This window comes from Branchiostoma belcheri, unplaced genomic scaffold, assembly GCF_001625305.1.
Source record: "Branchiostoma belcheri isolate BF01 breed outbred unplaced genomic scaffold, Haploidv18h27 scaffold64, whole genome shotgun sequence".
Lineage (NCBI taxonomy): Eukaryota > Metazoa > Chordata > Leptocardii > Amphioxiformes > Branchiostomatidae > Branchiostoma > Branchiostoma belcheri.
Window position 1 is genome coordinate 280,917 of NW_017804287.1, and position 18,324 is coordinate 299,240.

General features: G+C 36.4%; 1 protein-coding gene across 1 annotated transcript in view; it reads right to left on the bottom strand.

The window, feature by feature from the left end:
* Positions 1 to 4,201: 4,201 nt before the first annotated feature.
* LOC109483459 (mitochondrial uncoupling protein 4-like) overlaps positions 4,202 to 18,324 on the bottom strand; it is a 22,520-nt gene continuing 8,397 nt past the window's right edge. The window contains exons 7-11 of the mRNA XM_019786502.1: positions 12,457 to 12,541; positions 9,295 to 9,387; positions 8,995 to 9,037; positions 7,808 to 7,867; positions 4,202 to 4,952 (exon numbers count right to left, since the gene is read on the bottom strand). Coding sequence (XP_019642061.1) covers positions 4,881 to 4,952; positions 7,808 to 7,867; positions 8,995 to 9,037; positions 9,295 to 9,387; positions 12,457 to 12,541 — 353 coding nt within the window. The 3' untranslated portion in view covers positions 4,202 to 4,880. The remainder of the gene's footprint in view (positions 4,953 to 7,807; positions 7,868 to 8,994; positions 9,038 to 9,294; positions 9,388 to 12,456; positions 12,542 to 18,324) is intronic.

Below are 18,324 nucleotides of genomic sequence, written 5' to 3' on the forward strand. Positions count from 1 at the left end.
GGGTCCACCCGTGTGGTGTTGCCAAAAAGTTTTAGTTGTCATATTGCTGAAATATTAATATCATACATTACATGCTCTTGTATGTGGACAATTTTCTTGTCTCTATCCGATTCAGTGTCTAAAAATTTTACACCAAGTAGTATAAAGCGAAGCATTTTTTCACAGCCAAATCAGTCAACCATAAACTGGTTCATTGTTTGAAGTGCGCATGCATAATGTAATGGATTGTGGGTTAAACTGTCAAAGTTGAAGGTACATGTAACTGAGACATAAACAAACATGCCATGCAGGCATTAAGCATGGTCTAGGCAAAACAGTTTACAAGTTAAAACGTTATGTGCAGTTCAAGTTATGGACCGGCTTACACTCTAAGGTACAAAATACTTTTTTCTGGTATCAGGAATCAGGTTGCTGGAAATTTACTGACCCACGAAAACACAATCATCTGTATGATATGAAAAGAAGACATATTTGTATTGCAAGACCAAACAATAAACATTGGTGTTGGTTGAAAGATTCAGGTGCAGTTGTTGTTGTACAAACTTGTAAAAGATTATGAGACTCAGTTTGAATCCCAAATCTTGTATATTTTGTAGCTCTACTGACTTGCTGTGCACTCAAAAAAAGTTACAGCTGAGTTGTGTGTTTGAGGAGAGCTGCACCTTAAAGGCATTAATGAACCCACCACACGTATAAATAAGAATATGGTATGCCCTGGTGTGAAAATGAATTAATCCTGTGAATCTGTTCTTAAGCAGCCTGTACTGACTACCCAAGTGAAGAAATTACCGTTTTTTCCAGTCTAGACTTATGGTAAAAAAAAACAGTGCTGAATGCAGTTTTCACAAAAGTCTCAAGGGGTCACTGTGATACCAGGGGCAGTCCAAATATTCCCAATATCGAAACACCTGTAATTATTCTGCTTGATTTATTGAAACACCTGTAATTGTACACACTCAGGCATATTCAATTTGTGTTAGATAGTACATATTTGGACTCAAATCTTTTATAACATATACTGCCAACTTTATTCCTGGCTATCTGTTTTGTCTTTGGGAAAGACTACATGATTTTCCTCACTTAACCCAGCTGTAAATTGTTACCAGACTAGTTCGGTTCCTAGAAACATCACTTTGTCTTCGTCTAGATATTTTGAATAAAAAAATAGATGCTTGGGAGGCTTGAGTGTGATGATGATATGTGGCTCAAATAATTGGTCACATTGGTGACTTGAATTGGGCTAATTCTGATAACACTCGACTGCTTATAATTGCAATATATCATGAGCTCTTTCTAACGAAGAAGAGATATTTTGTAATAGTTTTAGTGGTTACGTGTGGCAAAGAATTGCGTCACTTCTTGTTTCTTGGCCAGTCGTGGCATCTGCTTGGTTTCCATTCATACATTGTAATGTCTCCATCCCTTAACCATGGAACGAAAAAAAACGTGATACTCAGCATAAACACAAAGCCCCCAGCAAAACTCCTGATGTACCCTTAGTCTCCATCATACGTCTCTTGCCATGGTGCTGAATTCGTTGCTGTTGCCACATCTTCAGGGAATGCTGCCTCCTTTCATATTTATCATTGATATACTTCATATTATGCAAATTTAAGCAATTATCACAAGTCTAATAGTATTTACAAACTGCTACTTCTACACAAAGCTACTTCTCTGTTGCTTCTCCAGTTGCTTCTCGCATGCCTTTGTTTTTGGTTGGTCAACCCTTATGGGAGTGATTCGTGTAAATTGTCTCAATCAAGCGTAACTGCTTGCCATAGAAGCGATCCTCCATCATGCAAACACTACCTTAAATCCCCGCACCTATTACTGTTATGTTTTGAGGGACCTTTACAGTTCGATAAAGTACTTCTTCTCCCATGTGGGTAAAAGCTTTTAAGGGGTGCCCAGACTGTAGCTAGGTCAGCAGCCCAAGTTTTCCCTGTGAGGCCTGTTACCAGCACTTCTAGACTGGCCTTGCTACGTCTCGCGACAGGAAATGACTGGAATGTGTTCTCAGGAGATAGGTAGGTCGTACCTGATCCTATCACTGTCCAAGTGTAGTTGTCCCCACAAGGGGTTGCATATTAAAGGCATCCAAAGCAATTTCAGGGCCGCAAAGCAAAAAAAAATATTCTGGATGAGGAAGGAAATCTGATGTTGACATTTACTGCCATTTCTTAGCAAATTTTCTCCATCATGTTATTCTTGAAGCATTTAAAATAACCCCAAGGCATCTCTATTTTGGGTACCACTCATCGGTTTTGCCGTCCATCCAGTTGCAGGAATTCCATTGGATGCCTTGAAGTAGCCTGACATCCATTCCTATTCTAGCACCTGCCTGCTCTTCAAATTGCTTCCCGGCTGAACAGTCTGCAGATTATATCTCCATTTAAATATTTGGTCTTTTTGTAACAGATTAGTTTGGGTATTAACTTTGGCCGCCCGGCCATCCGTACATCCACACAGGTCTTCACGTTACAGAACTGCAACAGGATGTGCAGATCGAGGATTGGGCATCACAGCCACATGAGAGCCTGTCCTCTAGAGGAAAACCTTCTGCTTGACTTTTGTGATGCGGAGAAACAGCCATAAGGCCTAGAAAAAATGTTGTGTTTCCGATTAGCCCATGCTGATTTGATTATATGGATGTCTTTTAATCGTATCATTGAGTTACATATTTTCATCTAAAAACAAGAATTCCAAGTGTTGCAAGGTCAGAATTGTTACCTTCGAAATACAATTCACCTAGTATCTTAAGTGTCAATTAGACAAGTGTTAAATTTGGTACAGTTACACCAGATGTTCAGGTGCAGACCTGTACTTACATATAAACAATTTACCCAGCACTTCTAGGCTGGCCTTGCTACTCATTTAACTGTAGACTGGCCTTGCAACTCATAACATTTATGGGTTGTCTGAAGAATTGCTCGTCAATTAGAGCTGCAAATGGCGAATAATTTTCCCAGATGACAATGGCCATTATACATATAATCCCCATATAGATGTCTCTTGTTTTTATCTCCCACAAAGGAGCAGGAGCGACCATTCTAGGGATCAAGGTTTCACCGTCAACCATTATTTCAAAAGCTGCAAAGTGGTAAAACCCATTAAACTTAACCCCATTAAACTACAACACACTGAACATTCCATGTTTGTGATTTAATGACTTTCCCTGCCCATTAAAGGGACAACATTCTCATGATAGTTTCCACAGACATTCTATTATTTTTGACACATTTTTTCAGCTATCCTTGTACGAAGAAAAAGGAATGTTTGAAACTATCTTCCACAAAAATACAGGTCTATGTTCCTTATTTATAACATCTCCAATATACATGTAAAGACTTCAATCCTCCTCCCTGAGGAATACAGCCTAAGTAATGTGACACTGTATACTACTCAAGTCTTCAACATGAAGCAAACATTGCACTAACAACATACACAATACAGCAATAAATACACTGTTACAATGTACATTCACTGTCAATTCACCATTCAGCTATTCTATCTTCTATCTTTGGTTTTTCACAGTATGAAATTATAGTCACTGTCATCTTGGCACACAAAATTGGTGTGTCTAAATAAAAAAAAAAAATTAGGTCAAATCACCCTGGGAGGGTTTGCTGATATTACAGCTACAATGAATATAAGGCTAGAAAATCCTGATGCTAAAGTAGCATTTAAACAACGACTTACATATTCACATGTATTCTGCTAAATTCATCCTTACTTCATACTTAAACATGATTTTTTTTTCTTGATTTTGAGAATCAACAAAATGAATGTGGCCTTACATGTGTATAGGGATTCCCTACAAAGATACATGCAAATTTATTGAAGATATCAAAGTTTACTGTAGATGCGAAGCCATCAAAACGACTGTGAGCCTGCAGCCTGTAGTAACTTCTCATAGGACATCCAGAACACTACGTACCACGGGGCCTGTGAGGCAAGAGGAGCGGGGTTAGTGGAGAGGTCCACGATTTAAATACAGAAACCCTGCAACCAAGGAAACACATAAACAGGCAACAATATACCATAATTTTGAGCTTCACTTTTTTTAGGGGGGTAGAGGGGGCAAAATAGTTGTCTTGAGTGCTAAATACCTGAAAACATGTCCAAATTGGAATGTTCTGCTTAGTACACACATACATGACTTGTACACTCTTTTCGTTGGGGGGGGGGTACATTTCTAGGACAGTGCTAATTTATACATTACAAATAATTACATTTTTAAGTGAAGGAGGAGAAATTACATGTTAGTCTTGTACAATAGAAAGATAACTTGATGTTTCTTAAATCATCATTTTAGGTGTACAGTAATTAATGATGGTCCATGTGGGACATCATAGTTCTGTATGCAAATTTGTGCTAATATATGCAAATATGGAGGGTAAGCTTTGCTCCTCAATTTCTCTGCTTTCTTCAGATAATATTCTCAATGATTTATAAAGGACTTTTGAAGATCAAGGCATTGCATGATACAATTGTACTGCTGGAAGGAATGCATACATGTAAAACAAGCAAGGTTTGACATATCAAATATATCAATTCAAATTTATTAAATGTCAAAATGATTCTGCTTCTTGATAATATGCAACGTAAGTTTTTATAACATTGGAGACAATTTTTTTTAATGTTTGGATATCAAGATATTTACATGCAGATTTGGCCATTTTAGAAATATGACCATAATATTTAATCAGCCATTTCAAATTTGACTGTAGACAATATTTGACATAATATATATATAGAACCACTGGTAGTTATTAGTTCTATAAGAGGTAGGAGTGAATCAGATGTGTCCACATTCAGTGAACACAAAGGTTGGTATGATGGCTGCTGGTCACATGACTCTGATGGACAGCTGTCTATCATCAGAAGGACGTTGTCCCCGACAACCGTCGGACCTGCTCATAGGACAACCAGAAGGTCAGTGACCAGGGGGCCTGCAGGAGAAAATAAACAAACATCGTCATTTTATATTTAGCACAAACAACTGTTGACCTACATGTAAGGATCTACAATCATGGTGTCAGTCTAGCAGTTGTTGATCATACAAATTACTTCTGAGATCAGAGATTTCAGACTTCTGGGAAGTGTCATGTATTTTGGAATCCTGTGACCATCAAGTTGACCCCATTTCCTGTGTCTAACCTTTTGACCTGTCATTGAGCATGTCAATCTTGCCCATTTACAAGTTTTCTCCATAATTTAGACAGTGTTGTGGAGTTTGACTTGCCTTCGAATAACGGTTACCTTACTTTCCTTAGACTCTAAGTTACAACTGAAAGAGTTAGACGTAAGTCTCTTCAAGAACTTTTGTGACAAATGTTCACTAGATGAAAAGATTACACCTACATAATACAACACTCCAAATCCTACAGGATATCTTATTATCCATACAGTTTGTCATCAGACTTTCTTGTCGACATTTTAACTTGGCCCAGGCACAAATACATTTTTCATTCACCATACAATTTAATACCAGGTGCATATTAGACAATCATGCACTGTCTTGCTATGTTGTCAAATCGAGTAGCTATAATTCAAACACTAATGATGAGATTTGCAATCTAAATTGAAAAAAGGATTCATGTCTTCCTCGTTTAATTTGTCAAACTCCCGTCTTGCAAAATTAACTTGTTGCATTCTAGTGAAGACTTGAAGCCTTGTCAGTGCTGTAAATCATGAAAATTTTGCAGTGGTTTTCTTTTTTCCTTTTTGTTCCTTTTTTTTTTTTTTCAGTGTCCTCAATGTTTTTTGTATTCCAGGTTTGTACTACAGAATTGTTTCAACCATGAAATTCAAACACTGAGAAAACCATGGGAAAATAAAACCATGATTGCAAAAGTAACTGCATTTACAGTGCTTCACATTCGATGATGATGTGATTTATATAAGAGGACTCCTCAAATCTACGCCTTGGAGCAGTCTCGTTAAAGTGCCAATTTCGAGCTGATTTCAAATCCAGGGGAAAATCTTCTTTGGGGATTTTCTGGATTATCGGGAGCAATCACTAAACACGGATTAGGGGCTCGTAGCTTTCCCAATCACAACAGCCTAATTCTAGAGCTCGCCAATAGATTGTGTTACATTAATTCCTAATACACCTTACAGCAATTACAGCGGAAGTTAGACTAGATGGACCTGGATTTCATTTGAACTGACATTTCAAGTTGGACATTTTGAGACATATCTGTGAGAAACTCTTGATCATGACTGACAAGCTTGTGGAATGGAGCAAAATAATTTTCTATTCTTTTTAAAGACATTACCAATTTAAATTCCTAGCTCTACAGTGTGAGAGGTGCAATTCTGTAACTTGGTGCAGATATGTACTCTGTTTATAATAGTCAGATGCAAAATTTTTCAAATATACCTCAGTCAATTTGACTGTACACTATATTACAAGTACCACAAAGACATAAAGCCTATTTTCACAGTAAGTCTTTCTTAACAATCAACCCAAAGAATAAGAACATTTTACTAAAATCCTAAAGCAACAAAAAGAGCAAATTAAAGAAAGGGCATTTGAAGAATTTTTCACTTGTTACATGAATTTTGGCAACAACCTTTAATTAAACAAGAGATAAATTTTGTTTTGCCTTTGATAAATCAAGATGAGATGTCAACACTGGCAAGTTATTATTAAACCCATGGGTATAGCTATGGGCACAAGGCAACTGATCAGAAGTATATTTAGCATAATGATTAAAAAGTTTACTATAAATTCAATATTTTTTTGGACGTTGTGCCCTTGGGAAAGGCACTTTACACGCATTTCCCCCCCTCAGTTAGAGGGTTCCTGGACCCTACTAGGGTTTGGGTTGGCGTTAGGAAGAGCATCCAGCCGTAAAAATCTTTGCTTCAAAAAAAGACTTGTACCTGGTGCAAGCATGTCTAACCCCCGGTTGGGGAAAAATGACGTTAAACTCGGTTTAAAAAAAAAAAAAAAAACTTAATTTTACAGTAAAAGCGAAAAGAGGGTCTTACAGCATTTTCAGTTCACTGTTGGAACAATGTTGTAGTATGGCATGCATAGAAATATGTATATTTACCATCTTATGATTTTGTGTGTTGGAGATAAAACTGACAGTAAAACATTTGCATACATCTCAGACACTGAACAGATTTCTGTCTAGACTCCCTCATGATGTATGTGTCTTATGGTTCAACTCAGGTCTCGTTACAACTTGTATGATTCTTCATCAATCTTTCGTATAACACAGTTGCATTGTAGACTTTAAACGACTATTACACGCCTTCACATCAGCACCTGCAGCTTAAGTCTGCTTGTTTGTAAATTAGTTAATTACGAGTCCTCGTAGCAGCAGGTGCCAATGTGAAAAGGCATTCCTCATTATTTGCTTCACTGCCCTAACTACATGTATAATGTATGAGTACCAATTTGCACACCTTTTTAATAGGCTTTAAACTTCAAAATTTCAGTGTGTTAGAAAGCAAGACTTTACAATCCTAAAATACAACACTTTTAGGCAGGAAGGAAAACATTTACATTTGCTGGTACATTTGTAGTTAGTATTGGCTTTCTAATTATAGATACTGGAGTATCATTTGAGAATTTCAAGTTTGACTGACTTGAGTAAGCTTGGCCAACTCTTTTTTTTCTAGGTCTAAATTGTTACATGTCTGTTCTTTTGTGGTCTGTGGTTAAGTAATTCCCCCACCTACATGCTGTTGTGTATTAAGACACAAAAACACCCCTACCCACATAAACAAGCCCACACATAAAACAATAACTTTGTTTTCAAGGTTCTGAAGGTAATGAGACAGGACTCACCATTCTTGACCATATGGGGACGAAGCCTTTATACAGTGCCATGACGCCCTCCTTCCTAACCTGGAAAAAGACAACACGACATGTTCAAGTCACAAAACGCGGCGCTGCCCCGACAAGCAAGGAAGTCAACACTCACCAGTCTCCCCCATATGGGCACGAAGCCTTTGTATAAAGCCAGGAAGCCTTCATGTCTGACCTAAATTTGGGAACAAAACCAGATTTTTTTTTCAAACATTACCAATTTGAACATTTCTTTTAAGCTGGGCAAATCAGTGATTGAGTTTCATGATCAAAGAGCTGATTGGTTGATGTGTGTGATTGAATCATTTAGTCTTGAATGAAATAGTTTTTGCTGAAATCAGTGTAATTTTTTGTACCTTTTCTATGTATGTATCAAATATTGATCAAGCAAACAAGACAGATCACAAGATTTTAGAAAAAGAAATAATTGCATTCATTTTTCATAATTTTTTTAGCTGGTGTGTTATGCCGAAAGCCAGTTTAACCAGCTATACAGATACAGAAGCAATAGGCAACATTATTTAGAGCACCCACATGAGTGTAGTGTGAAGAATGGTAAGTGTTGACAGTAAGGCTGCTTTGGGACTTCAAACATATAGCAGCCATATTATACAGAAAGGCAGCTACAAGAGTGACAGCAATGGCCCAAGGACTATTCCTTGTAGAACACCTGATCTGCTTTAACTGGTTCAGAGGCCTAGCTTACCTTCTATTACTTCTAGATAAGGTCTGAAGCAATCTACAGTCACTTTGTCATTATTGTGATCACATACATTATTGCAGGGTACGTATTTGCTTTACAGTTTGTCAAAAGTACATTTTTCAAGATCCACAATGTGAGTTTCTGAACAGGGTGCCATGTTCACTGTGACATAATTACTTGACAGCAGAAATCTCAAGTTGGAAGTACTGTTTTTTGACTGTGATATGTTAAATAACAGGAGAAATGTGACAGACTGCACTTGGAACAAACATAATTAAATAATACTATCACGATTGTTGAATATAATTAGAAAAAAGTAATTTAGTGTATTCAGATCAGCATGAATACAAATCATGTATTCCTTCCATCCTTCTGTTTTCATGATGCTTGAAAATATTGGTTAACCAAGCAAACAGATTGGCCTTATGTATTCTCTGATGTTGGTAAGTGTACCAAAGCTCACCGTTTTGACCAGGCAGTCTATGGATGACCTATACAACGTTCCCCTGAAACACAACATACAAGGTCATCTACAAATAATGGTTTAATTTCAACACACCAGAATTAAATGGAAAAAATAGCATAGTTTATGATTATCCCTTGCAGAGTGTAATTTTTTTATAAGAAATCCAAAAAATACCCTAGTTTAAATGCATATATTACAAAACTTATCAAATCAAACAGACTGTCAAATCAGTATCAGTATATGTGTGTGTCTGTGCGTGTGTGTGTGTGGATGTGTAACGGTATGTATCCCCTATACCTGCCACTGCTGTCCGTTGGTTGGTTCATTATCCTGGTTTTCACCACATCTGCTGGAGTCCCTAAGGAAGCTGCCACAATCCCTGAACAGGCACTGCAACATATCAACACACCAAATTATTTCCAGCAGTCTTGGTCATTTGATGATAAAAATAATGGCACTACAACATATCAAAACAAAAACTTTATATATTTATGATCATCTACTATCAATATTAACATGATGTAAAGAGAGTAGAGACACTTCCTTCAAAATCTGTTTTATTTCATGTTGATTTTCTATTTCTGTTAAAATTACTCTCAAAGCAGAGGGTTACTGGATTTTAGATTTGGTTCATTTTTATGTATTATTTTATCAGGCTTTCTTTTCTGTAGCAGTATCTTTTTAGTGGCAAATGGCCAGCCAAACAAGTGGCAAATAGATACGAGTACTGCCCTGCAACCACAAAAATATCTGCTTGGAGATTATACTAGAATAGTATAGGTTCTAGGCTATACCCTCTAGCTGGTACTCTTACTTCGAACCTGTTCATTGACAAATGTTTCAAGTATGCTGCTAGCTGTATCCTGTCTTCTCAACTCACTAAGCTCCCCTTATATCCATTAATTCCATACATGTATCATTAATTGCAATCGTTGTCATCAATTCCCTATTACCAAGTGTGATTTATTTAAGTGTTACTTTTTGAGAGAGTGAACATTTGTCGACGTCAAGCTGTGGTAAGATCTAAGGGTAAATCGATGAGGAGTTACAAAAGAGTGATGACTGAGGCTTACGTTGGTTTGGAATGATACTGTTAAAATGAATCTGAGTCAGGTAAAGTTGGTGGTTTTCTACTGAAGCATAGAATATTAACAGCAATATATGGAGCGTAAAGGTTCATTGAACTGCAGGTACTCCTTGAACTACTGTAAATTCCTGATTGAAGTAATGCACTTTTTTTAAACTTTTCAAGATCCAAAAAAGTGTCTCAAGCAGTTGTCTTTAAGCAATTTAAAATGATTGTGTTACAGGCCATAAAATTATTCAAATTGATTCTTAGACTTTCAGTTTCCAATATTACAGGTTTTTATGCATACACTTGTTCAGTAGGTCTGGCAAAAATGGCCTTCGATAAATTTCTAGATGCAAAATCATCCAAAAGAATCATTCAAGCATACCTACGGAGTCTTCCTAACCAAAGCGGAAACAAAATCGACCTTGGAACATGACAGAATCAAAGAACAACCAATGCAAGTTCCGCACCACCTAAATTGGCTTAGTTCAAGTTCATAGCTCTTCCATAAGTCGTGACCTTTCCATGTCCTTGACTATTGTTCAGTCCTACACTGCCTTTGAAGACTACCAGAGGCAATATCAACAGTTATGGAATTTGCTCGAGCAACTTGTAAGCACTGGAGTGTATAAACAGATCTAGACTCTCTTGTTTGGACTTGAAAAATATTACAAGGATTTTGAGTAAGACCCAGAATTAGATCAACCATGAACTTTTCTGGAGAATTGTAGCGAACCATAGAGAGCTTATGGTAGTAGAATAATATAGCATATTGTTGAAGGAAGTCTGGGAACACTAGAACAGTGTCTTCTACGGAATCTGATACATTGATACATGTACCATCCTGAAGATATAAAAGGAGCAACAAACTTGGGAGGGGGTATAAAAAAAAACTATAATTCTAAAAAAAATAAAAATTTTAGAAGGCTAAATATGCATGCATAAAAAAGCATTGATCAGTACTCTAGGAAACCCTCCAAATACCCTCACAACAATCCCACAATGTATTTGTCTATGGCTGAATAAAATGGGCCTGGCATAAGTTAGGTTACCAAAGAAATTTACTGGCAGATCGTCTTGTTAATGTGTTCTTTCATATCCTTGAGAAAATTGTCCACCTTGGGTCATCACCCGGTATATACATTTTTTATGTAACGTCCTCCTCTCGACTCTAGCACTATAAAACCTGAAGTTTTTGAAGTGTTTTTTCAAAAGATAAGCTTGCCATTTTCTCACTGGCAACTCATAAAACTTGAAGATACTGCAAACTCTTTGTATTCACTATGCCAGAAAATTCAAGTACCGTGAACTTAAAGAAATTTATTTTGCTTGTTTCTTGTGTAGTAGTAAAAGGTAATGGACTGTAAGTTATATAATAGTTAGATTCTGATGTAACTTTAGGCCAATGTAAAACAAATACAGTACTACTTTTAATTGTCCACCTTGGCATGCTCATCACCCAGTACATAACATTTTTATGTAACGCCCTCCTTTCAACTTTAGTGCTATAAAACCTGAAGTTTTTTAAGTGTTTTTTTCAAAAGATAAGCTTGCCATTTTCTCACTGGCAACTTATCAAACTTGAAGATACTGCAAACTATCCTTTGCCAGAAAATTCAAGTACCGTGAACTTAAAAATAAATTTATAGTGCTTGTTTCTCGTGTAGTAGTAAAAGGTAATAGACTGTAAGTTGTATAAGAGTTAGAAGTAACTTTAGGCCAAATTTAGACAAAAACTTTAATGGCGCACATACAATATAGACAGACCCAGGGATACAAATGTTATGTTCACTTTACTATGTAATAGTGGTACGGCATAAACTTTAATGACATTCTTTTGCCAACTTTACTCAGCTGCAAGCAATGTGTAAATACTTCATGGTGCATGCACATAACTGTACATGTATATAAAAGAAGACCTATAACTGTGAAAGAATGTACTCTGCCCCAATTTGTATTGCAGAACTGCACTGATACTCAGTGAAGTACCAGAGAAATCTAAAAAAAGTATTGAGGTTTTCTTTTTTAGTGTGTTTGACAAATTTTTTCCATAGTTTCTCGTGTTTCCATTGTTGCCAAATTTATTTCTAAATGCAATAGGCATATTGGGGATTCTGGTAGGAAGTTACATGTAGATAAAAGGTCCTAGAAAAGTTTAGATCATTTCCTGCTATGTTTTAAGAGAGCCAGCGGCAAAATGCTTACACAGAATTAGTGAGAAATCCACAAAAAAAGAACAAAAAACAATATTTCATTATATTTCAATATTCAATACATTAAAATCTATGTTTCGTATGATTAACATTAACAACATGTCATCATTACCTTTTCCATTACCAGTTAGAGTTAGTTTGTGATGATGTAACGTAAGATAGGTCAGTTCTCACCTTGATAGAGAATGCACGATTGGTCCATCAGATAACGAGGTGTGGCCCAGAATAAATCTCTTGGCAGAGTCGTAAGTTGCAAGGTCTGGAACAATTAACAACAAAAAAAAAAATTTCAGAATAAATTCTCTCCAAAGAAAAATATACCAACCATAATTATCAGTACATCATTCAGAACTGAAGTTTATAAATAAATGAGCTCATTAATATACATCCATGTAATAATGGTCCCAATGGGACACATACTACAACACCACCAAATCATCTAAAATTGAGAGTTACCATACTTAAGAAAAACTCTGTAATTGCATGTAAATTTATACAGCCACCATCTTTCAAGTTTTATCTAATCTTCCATGACATACCTATTATGAAAATATGAATCTATCATTTCATCTTGAAATATTACATTCCACAAGAAGACTGGCCTTCAGACATGGACAAATGATGTGTTATGCAGACATTAGGAAGATAACAACACATTCATCAATCACCAAGGGTACAAATGTAAAAAAAAATATCACAAAGCAAAACTTCAGAGATGTTGTTTACTTTTTTGGCAGATAACAGTACATTCATGAATCACAAAAGACAAAAATGTAAAATTTATTGTATCATAAATCAAAAACTTGCCAAATGTTTTTACTTTTTTGGGCAGATAAAATTACATCCATGAATAACAAAAGACAAAAACGTATCACAAGCTTTATCACAAATCAAAGACTTGCAAAATATTATTTTTGTTAAGATATCATCAAACCCATAAATCACAAGACACAAATGTAAGACTTCACCGACTGATTAAATCAAAAACTTTCAAAAGTTTTTTTGGCAGTTGAAGAATGCTAGAGCCGATAACGACGTAAATTTCATGCCAAAACTTAACGAGCAGCCATGTCTTATCTCTTGATTAGTCATTTGTCCCAGGTTACTTCATTATTAGAGCACAGAAATCTCTCTCGAGGGTAAATCTGCTGATTTAGATACATAATTTGGAAAGGTATTTCATCAAGGTAACCCTAATAGACCCTCGGGGATGTGTGCGTTATGCAAGGTGAAACAAAGTCTAGAACTTACGATGCTCCCTGCTGCCTAAGACCGTAACTGATACAAAGTTGGTGCTTAACGCCTACCGTAGCAAGCTGAAGGTTAAGCAAGAGGTGAGGGACATGTGGAAATAATGTTTCAAATAAGATGTATTGGAGAAATAGTTGATGACAGAAGTTTTGAATAATGAGTTGCAAAGGGATTGAAGGATTTGTGTGATGGATGGCAACACAGATTTGGGATTTAAGTTTGGATTTATGTGCTGTAAAGTTTGTCACTAGTAGAGTCTAAAACTTGATGACATCAATTTTATCCAAACTTTTGGTAAGTTAGGTCAGGTGCAACTTTCTAAATTAGTACTAGGCAAGTATACTATACTATAACAGTAGATCCTGTCAATGGGAAGTGTTTCACAGCCAATTTGCCTCTTTCAATGATGATGTACATGTACACAGGAAACACTAAAGGGCTCTAGAACTGATCCCTGAGGTACACTTTATGCAGGCTTTGCTCAAATCTGGGAAGATATGACATGCCATCTTGAGGGCAACAAACCCTTTCAGAAATTCAGAAACAACTACCAAAATCCCTGCTCAAAAAAAGTAAAAAGACAAATGCAAGCCAAATACTATAAGGGTTAGTATGTGTCTGTGTATACATGTATAACAAATTACATGCATATGTGTTTGTCCCTAATTAATCATAACATCAGTTATCACCAATCTCCAGATGGCAAGGGACATAACAGCTCAGATTTCAGCACCATGGACAAAATGCACATGAAGAACATTCATGGAAATTACTGATACATAGTAATCCAAATATGGTATTGTGACTAGTCATTAATCATAACATGAGCCACCACCAATCAACAGATGGCATTAGGCACAACGACTCAGATTTCAGCACCATGGAGAAAAAATGCACATAGGCAGATAGAATGAGACATTCCTGGAAAATACCAATACATAGTACTCAAAATATATTACTATGTGACTAGTCATTGATCACAAGATCAGTCACCACTAATCAACAGATGGCATGAAACACAACAGCTCACATTTCAGCACTATGGAGAGATGCACATATAGAATGATACTTTCCTGGAAAATAGTGATACATAGTACTCCAAATATGGTACTATGTGACTAGTCATTAATCACAAAATCTGACACCCCTAATCAACAGATGGCATGGAACACAACAGCTCACATTTCAGCACTATGGAGAGATGCACATATAGAATGATACTTTCCTGGAAAATACTGATACATAGTGTTCCAAATATGGTACTCTCTAACTAGTGATTAATCACAAATTCAGTCACCACCAGTCAACAGATGGCATTGGGCACAACGACTCAGATTTCAGCACAGTATGGAGATGTCTACATGGAAGAAGTTACTGGAAGATACTGATCTAATATCATTCATAATGACAATATTTCTTAACAATTTGAAATATGTATAGACAAACCACCCTTCAAGTTGGCTTAATACAATTTACGTTTACGTTTGAGACATTTCCTCAAGCCCCCTTTTGTAGTATCAGACTTATGGGACCATAACAGGGAAAATTTGTGAGATGAAATAAAAAAAACGTTACTTCAAAGTAGCTGGTTGACATAAAAGCAAAGGTTGAGAAACAACAAATCTAAAGACACAAATCAAAGTATCTATCTTGAGCACTTTCTTTTGTAGTATTAGACTTTTATTCCATTCTTAAATGCATTTACAATTATCAGGATGAAATAAAACAGAATGAATCACCTTTTAAGTTAGTTCAAAGTAGTTTCCATAAAAGCAAAACTTGAAGAACAAAGGAACAGCAGTACTTTGTGCACAATTCTCTATATTCATCTTCTAAAAACCTCTTTGACAGTAACAATAACTATATTTCTATAGATGATATCTGATAGCCTTAATTGTACTTCAATGGATACGGACCATACACTAACAGTTATTCTTTTGCCATACATGTGTCTTGCTATCTTGTTGTCTGCCCCTGACCTTCTTCCTCATGACCATGAAAAGCAGTCAAGGCCGATTTGAGAATGTCATTCATACACAAGGGCTCAAAAAGTGTTGTAGTGTGATATTTGGATCCCATAAAAAGCTACTCTCTGCACCTGAACACATGAAAGGATAAAAGACTTGTTGGTTGTGATACCATGCTCTGCTCTGTCTGTTTGTTTAATTCTTGTTGCAACATTTAAGGTTTTATTTAGAAAATGTAGGCATCTTGTTTGTTTTATTGCCAGTCTTGTTATCTTTGCACTCTCGAAACAGGTTGGAATTTGCAGAAGATTTCATCCATAAAACTACTTCTAACCTTGGCCTTATAAATGTTTGACATGGCGGCTGGTTGACGTTCAGTGCAGGTGGCAAATCATAGATAAGGAACTCGCTAGTATGCCTTAAAGGCACCCAATGCAGTTATTAGGGCTTCAAAACCATACTTTCAAAGTCAATATTCTAGTAACTTAGGCCACAGCAATTTAATTTGTTGGTTCTCGGATTCGCCTCTTCATTTTTTCCTGATTTGCAAAAAAAAAAAAATTCAGAGTCAACTGCAAAATGCTCATATTTTGCCCTGAACAGTTGAAAACAGTCCTTTTCTTCCTAGTCGTTACAGTTATTCCATCTTTCAATGCAGTGGTATCATTAGAAGTTTTATTTTTTTTCGCCCTGTCGCTTCATATTTTTCCTGAAAAAATCCGAGAACCAACAAATTAAATTGGTGTGGCCTTATCTACAAAGTTGAAACAACACTGCTCCAATGTATATCAACATTCATGGAGCAAAATGTCAAAGATTCTGATGGAAAAGGTTTCTGGTAGGATCCTAGGCTGATTTGGGGGTACAACCCAGAAAATAAAGGACTCATCTGGCTTACACATTGTATCTGTGCTATTATACGAATGTACACAAGTGTGAAATACTGTGTCAATATCATACAGTCTGAGATTACCCTATTCAAAATATTCCAGTTTTGCCACCCTGAAATTGCGTTGGATGCCTTTAAGGGAAAGGTGTGTTTTACAGATATGCAGTAGATAGATTGTAATCTGCTTTTTTGTAAACAGTCTTTATAGTGTAGGGAATACAGGGTTACTACACAATTTATTGAGTCTCTATTTATGTGCTATTTTGTATGGGGAAGCATTCAATGTTGCAAAATATTTCTTGTTTATGAAGCAAAATATAGCTCTTGAAATTAGCTACATGCTCCCATAAAGCACTGGAAATGTAGTTTTGTACGATGAATTTATGTTTGAAAGAATATGAACTAATTGGGCGTACGCTTTGGGTTACATTTGTCTTCTTTGAGCATAAAGGAAAGGGTAAATCTCTTTCTTTTGTTGTTGATTTCCACATCAGAAACAGCTGCTTTTTTTTTATCTTATTATGGTTGATTGTAGTCATATCCACCTGCCACAAGGGAAATTGTTTTATTTTGACAATTCTTTTTAGATTTATGTATAGATCAAAACCAGCTGGTTATTTCTTTTGATGGAAAAGATTGGAGATCTGACATACTTTCCAAGCAGAGGTTTGGGTTTTGGGGGTATTTTTAGCGTGTTTTTAGGCCTTTTTATCGGGGTTTCTCTTTTGCACTGAATTCTTTTCCCCACCAAACCCAACCTCTGCAGGCAGTCGAAAACTTCAATGGGCTATAAGTTAATCATTTCAACACATTACAGTCGTTCTGCAAGGACCAGACACATGAATAGGCACAGTCAGCAAGAGGTGTGTGGCCCAATGAATGCCTTTCCGACTGCCTAGAAGTGTGATAATCCACCACAATAAAATGGATATCCCTAATGACAGTTTGATGGTTCCCGGGGAGGGGCACTATCGCCTGTTTTGAATAGGTTTACCCCTCCCCGAGGTGAGTGCCGGCAGAGGTTGGGTTTGGTGGGAAAAAAAATTCAGTGCAAAAGAGAAACCCCGATAAAAAAGCCTAAAAACACGCAAAAAATACCCCCAAAACCCAAACCTCTGCTTGGAGAGTAGATCTGACAAAGTTCAGCATCAAATATACAAAGCTCTTTGAGCAGTTACTTTGATTCTTCCTTTAGGCGACACCAATTTAACTTATTGGTTTGTTGTTCACCTAAATCATGTAAGGAAATAGGAGTAAGTCGTCTTTTATGGTATGTGAATCAAACTTTTTGTTCCCGGAACCTGCCCGGGCGCCCGTCCATAACTTGGCTTGGAAATGTGACCCTAGTATTTACAGTCTAAAGTTCAGCATTAAAGCAATTCAAATACTCAAAATGAAGGCTGATAGTGCAGTGGAAGTGCACTAAAGCTTGTGGAACTGCTACTACACTACCAAAAATGCCAATCTTGTTTTTCTTCAGAGAAGAAAACTTTTCTTCCACTGAGAAAATTATTCTTCACCCAAGAAAAAAATCTTGTCCATGAGACAAGAATTTCAAGAAACTGCATTTTAGCATATTTTTCTTGTGGTAAGATTTCTTTTCTTATGTATCTTGAACTAAATATCCTTAGAATATTATTCTTGCAGTAAGAATTTCTAAGTTTTTCTAGAAAAACAATTCTGTACACAAGAAAAGATTTCTTGAACTAAGATCTAACTCTTCTTGTAGCAAGAAAAATATTCTCCCCACAAGAAAAGATTTCTTGAACTAAGAGCTAACTGTTCTTGTAGCAAGAAAACCATTCTGCCCACAAGAAGAGATTTCTTGAAATAAGAGCTGACTCTGTTCTTGTAGCAAGAAAACCATTCTGCCCACAAGAAAAGAAATACAATGTATATAGTGCTACCTAAATATAAAACAGACAATAATGTATA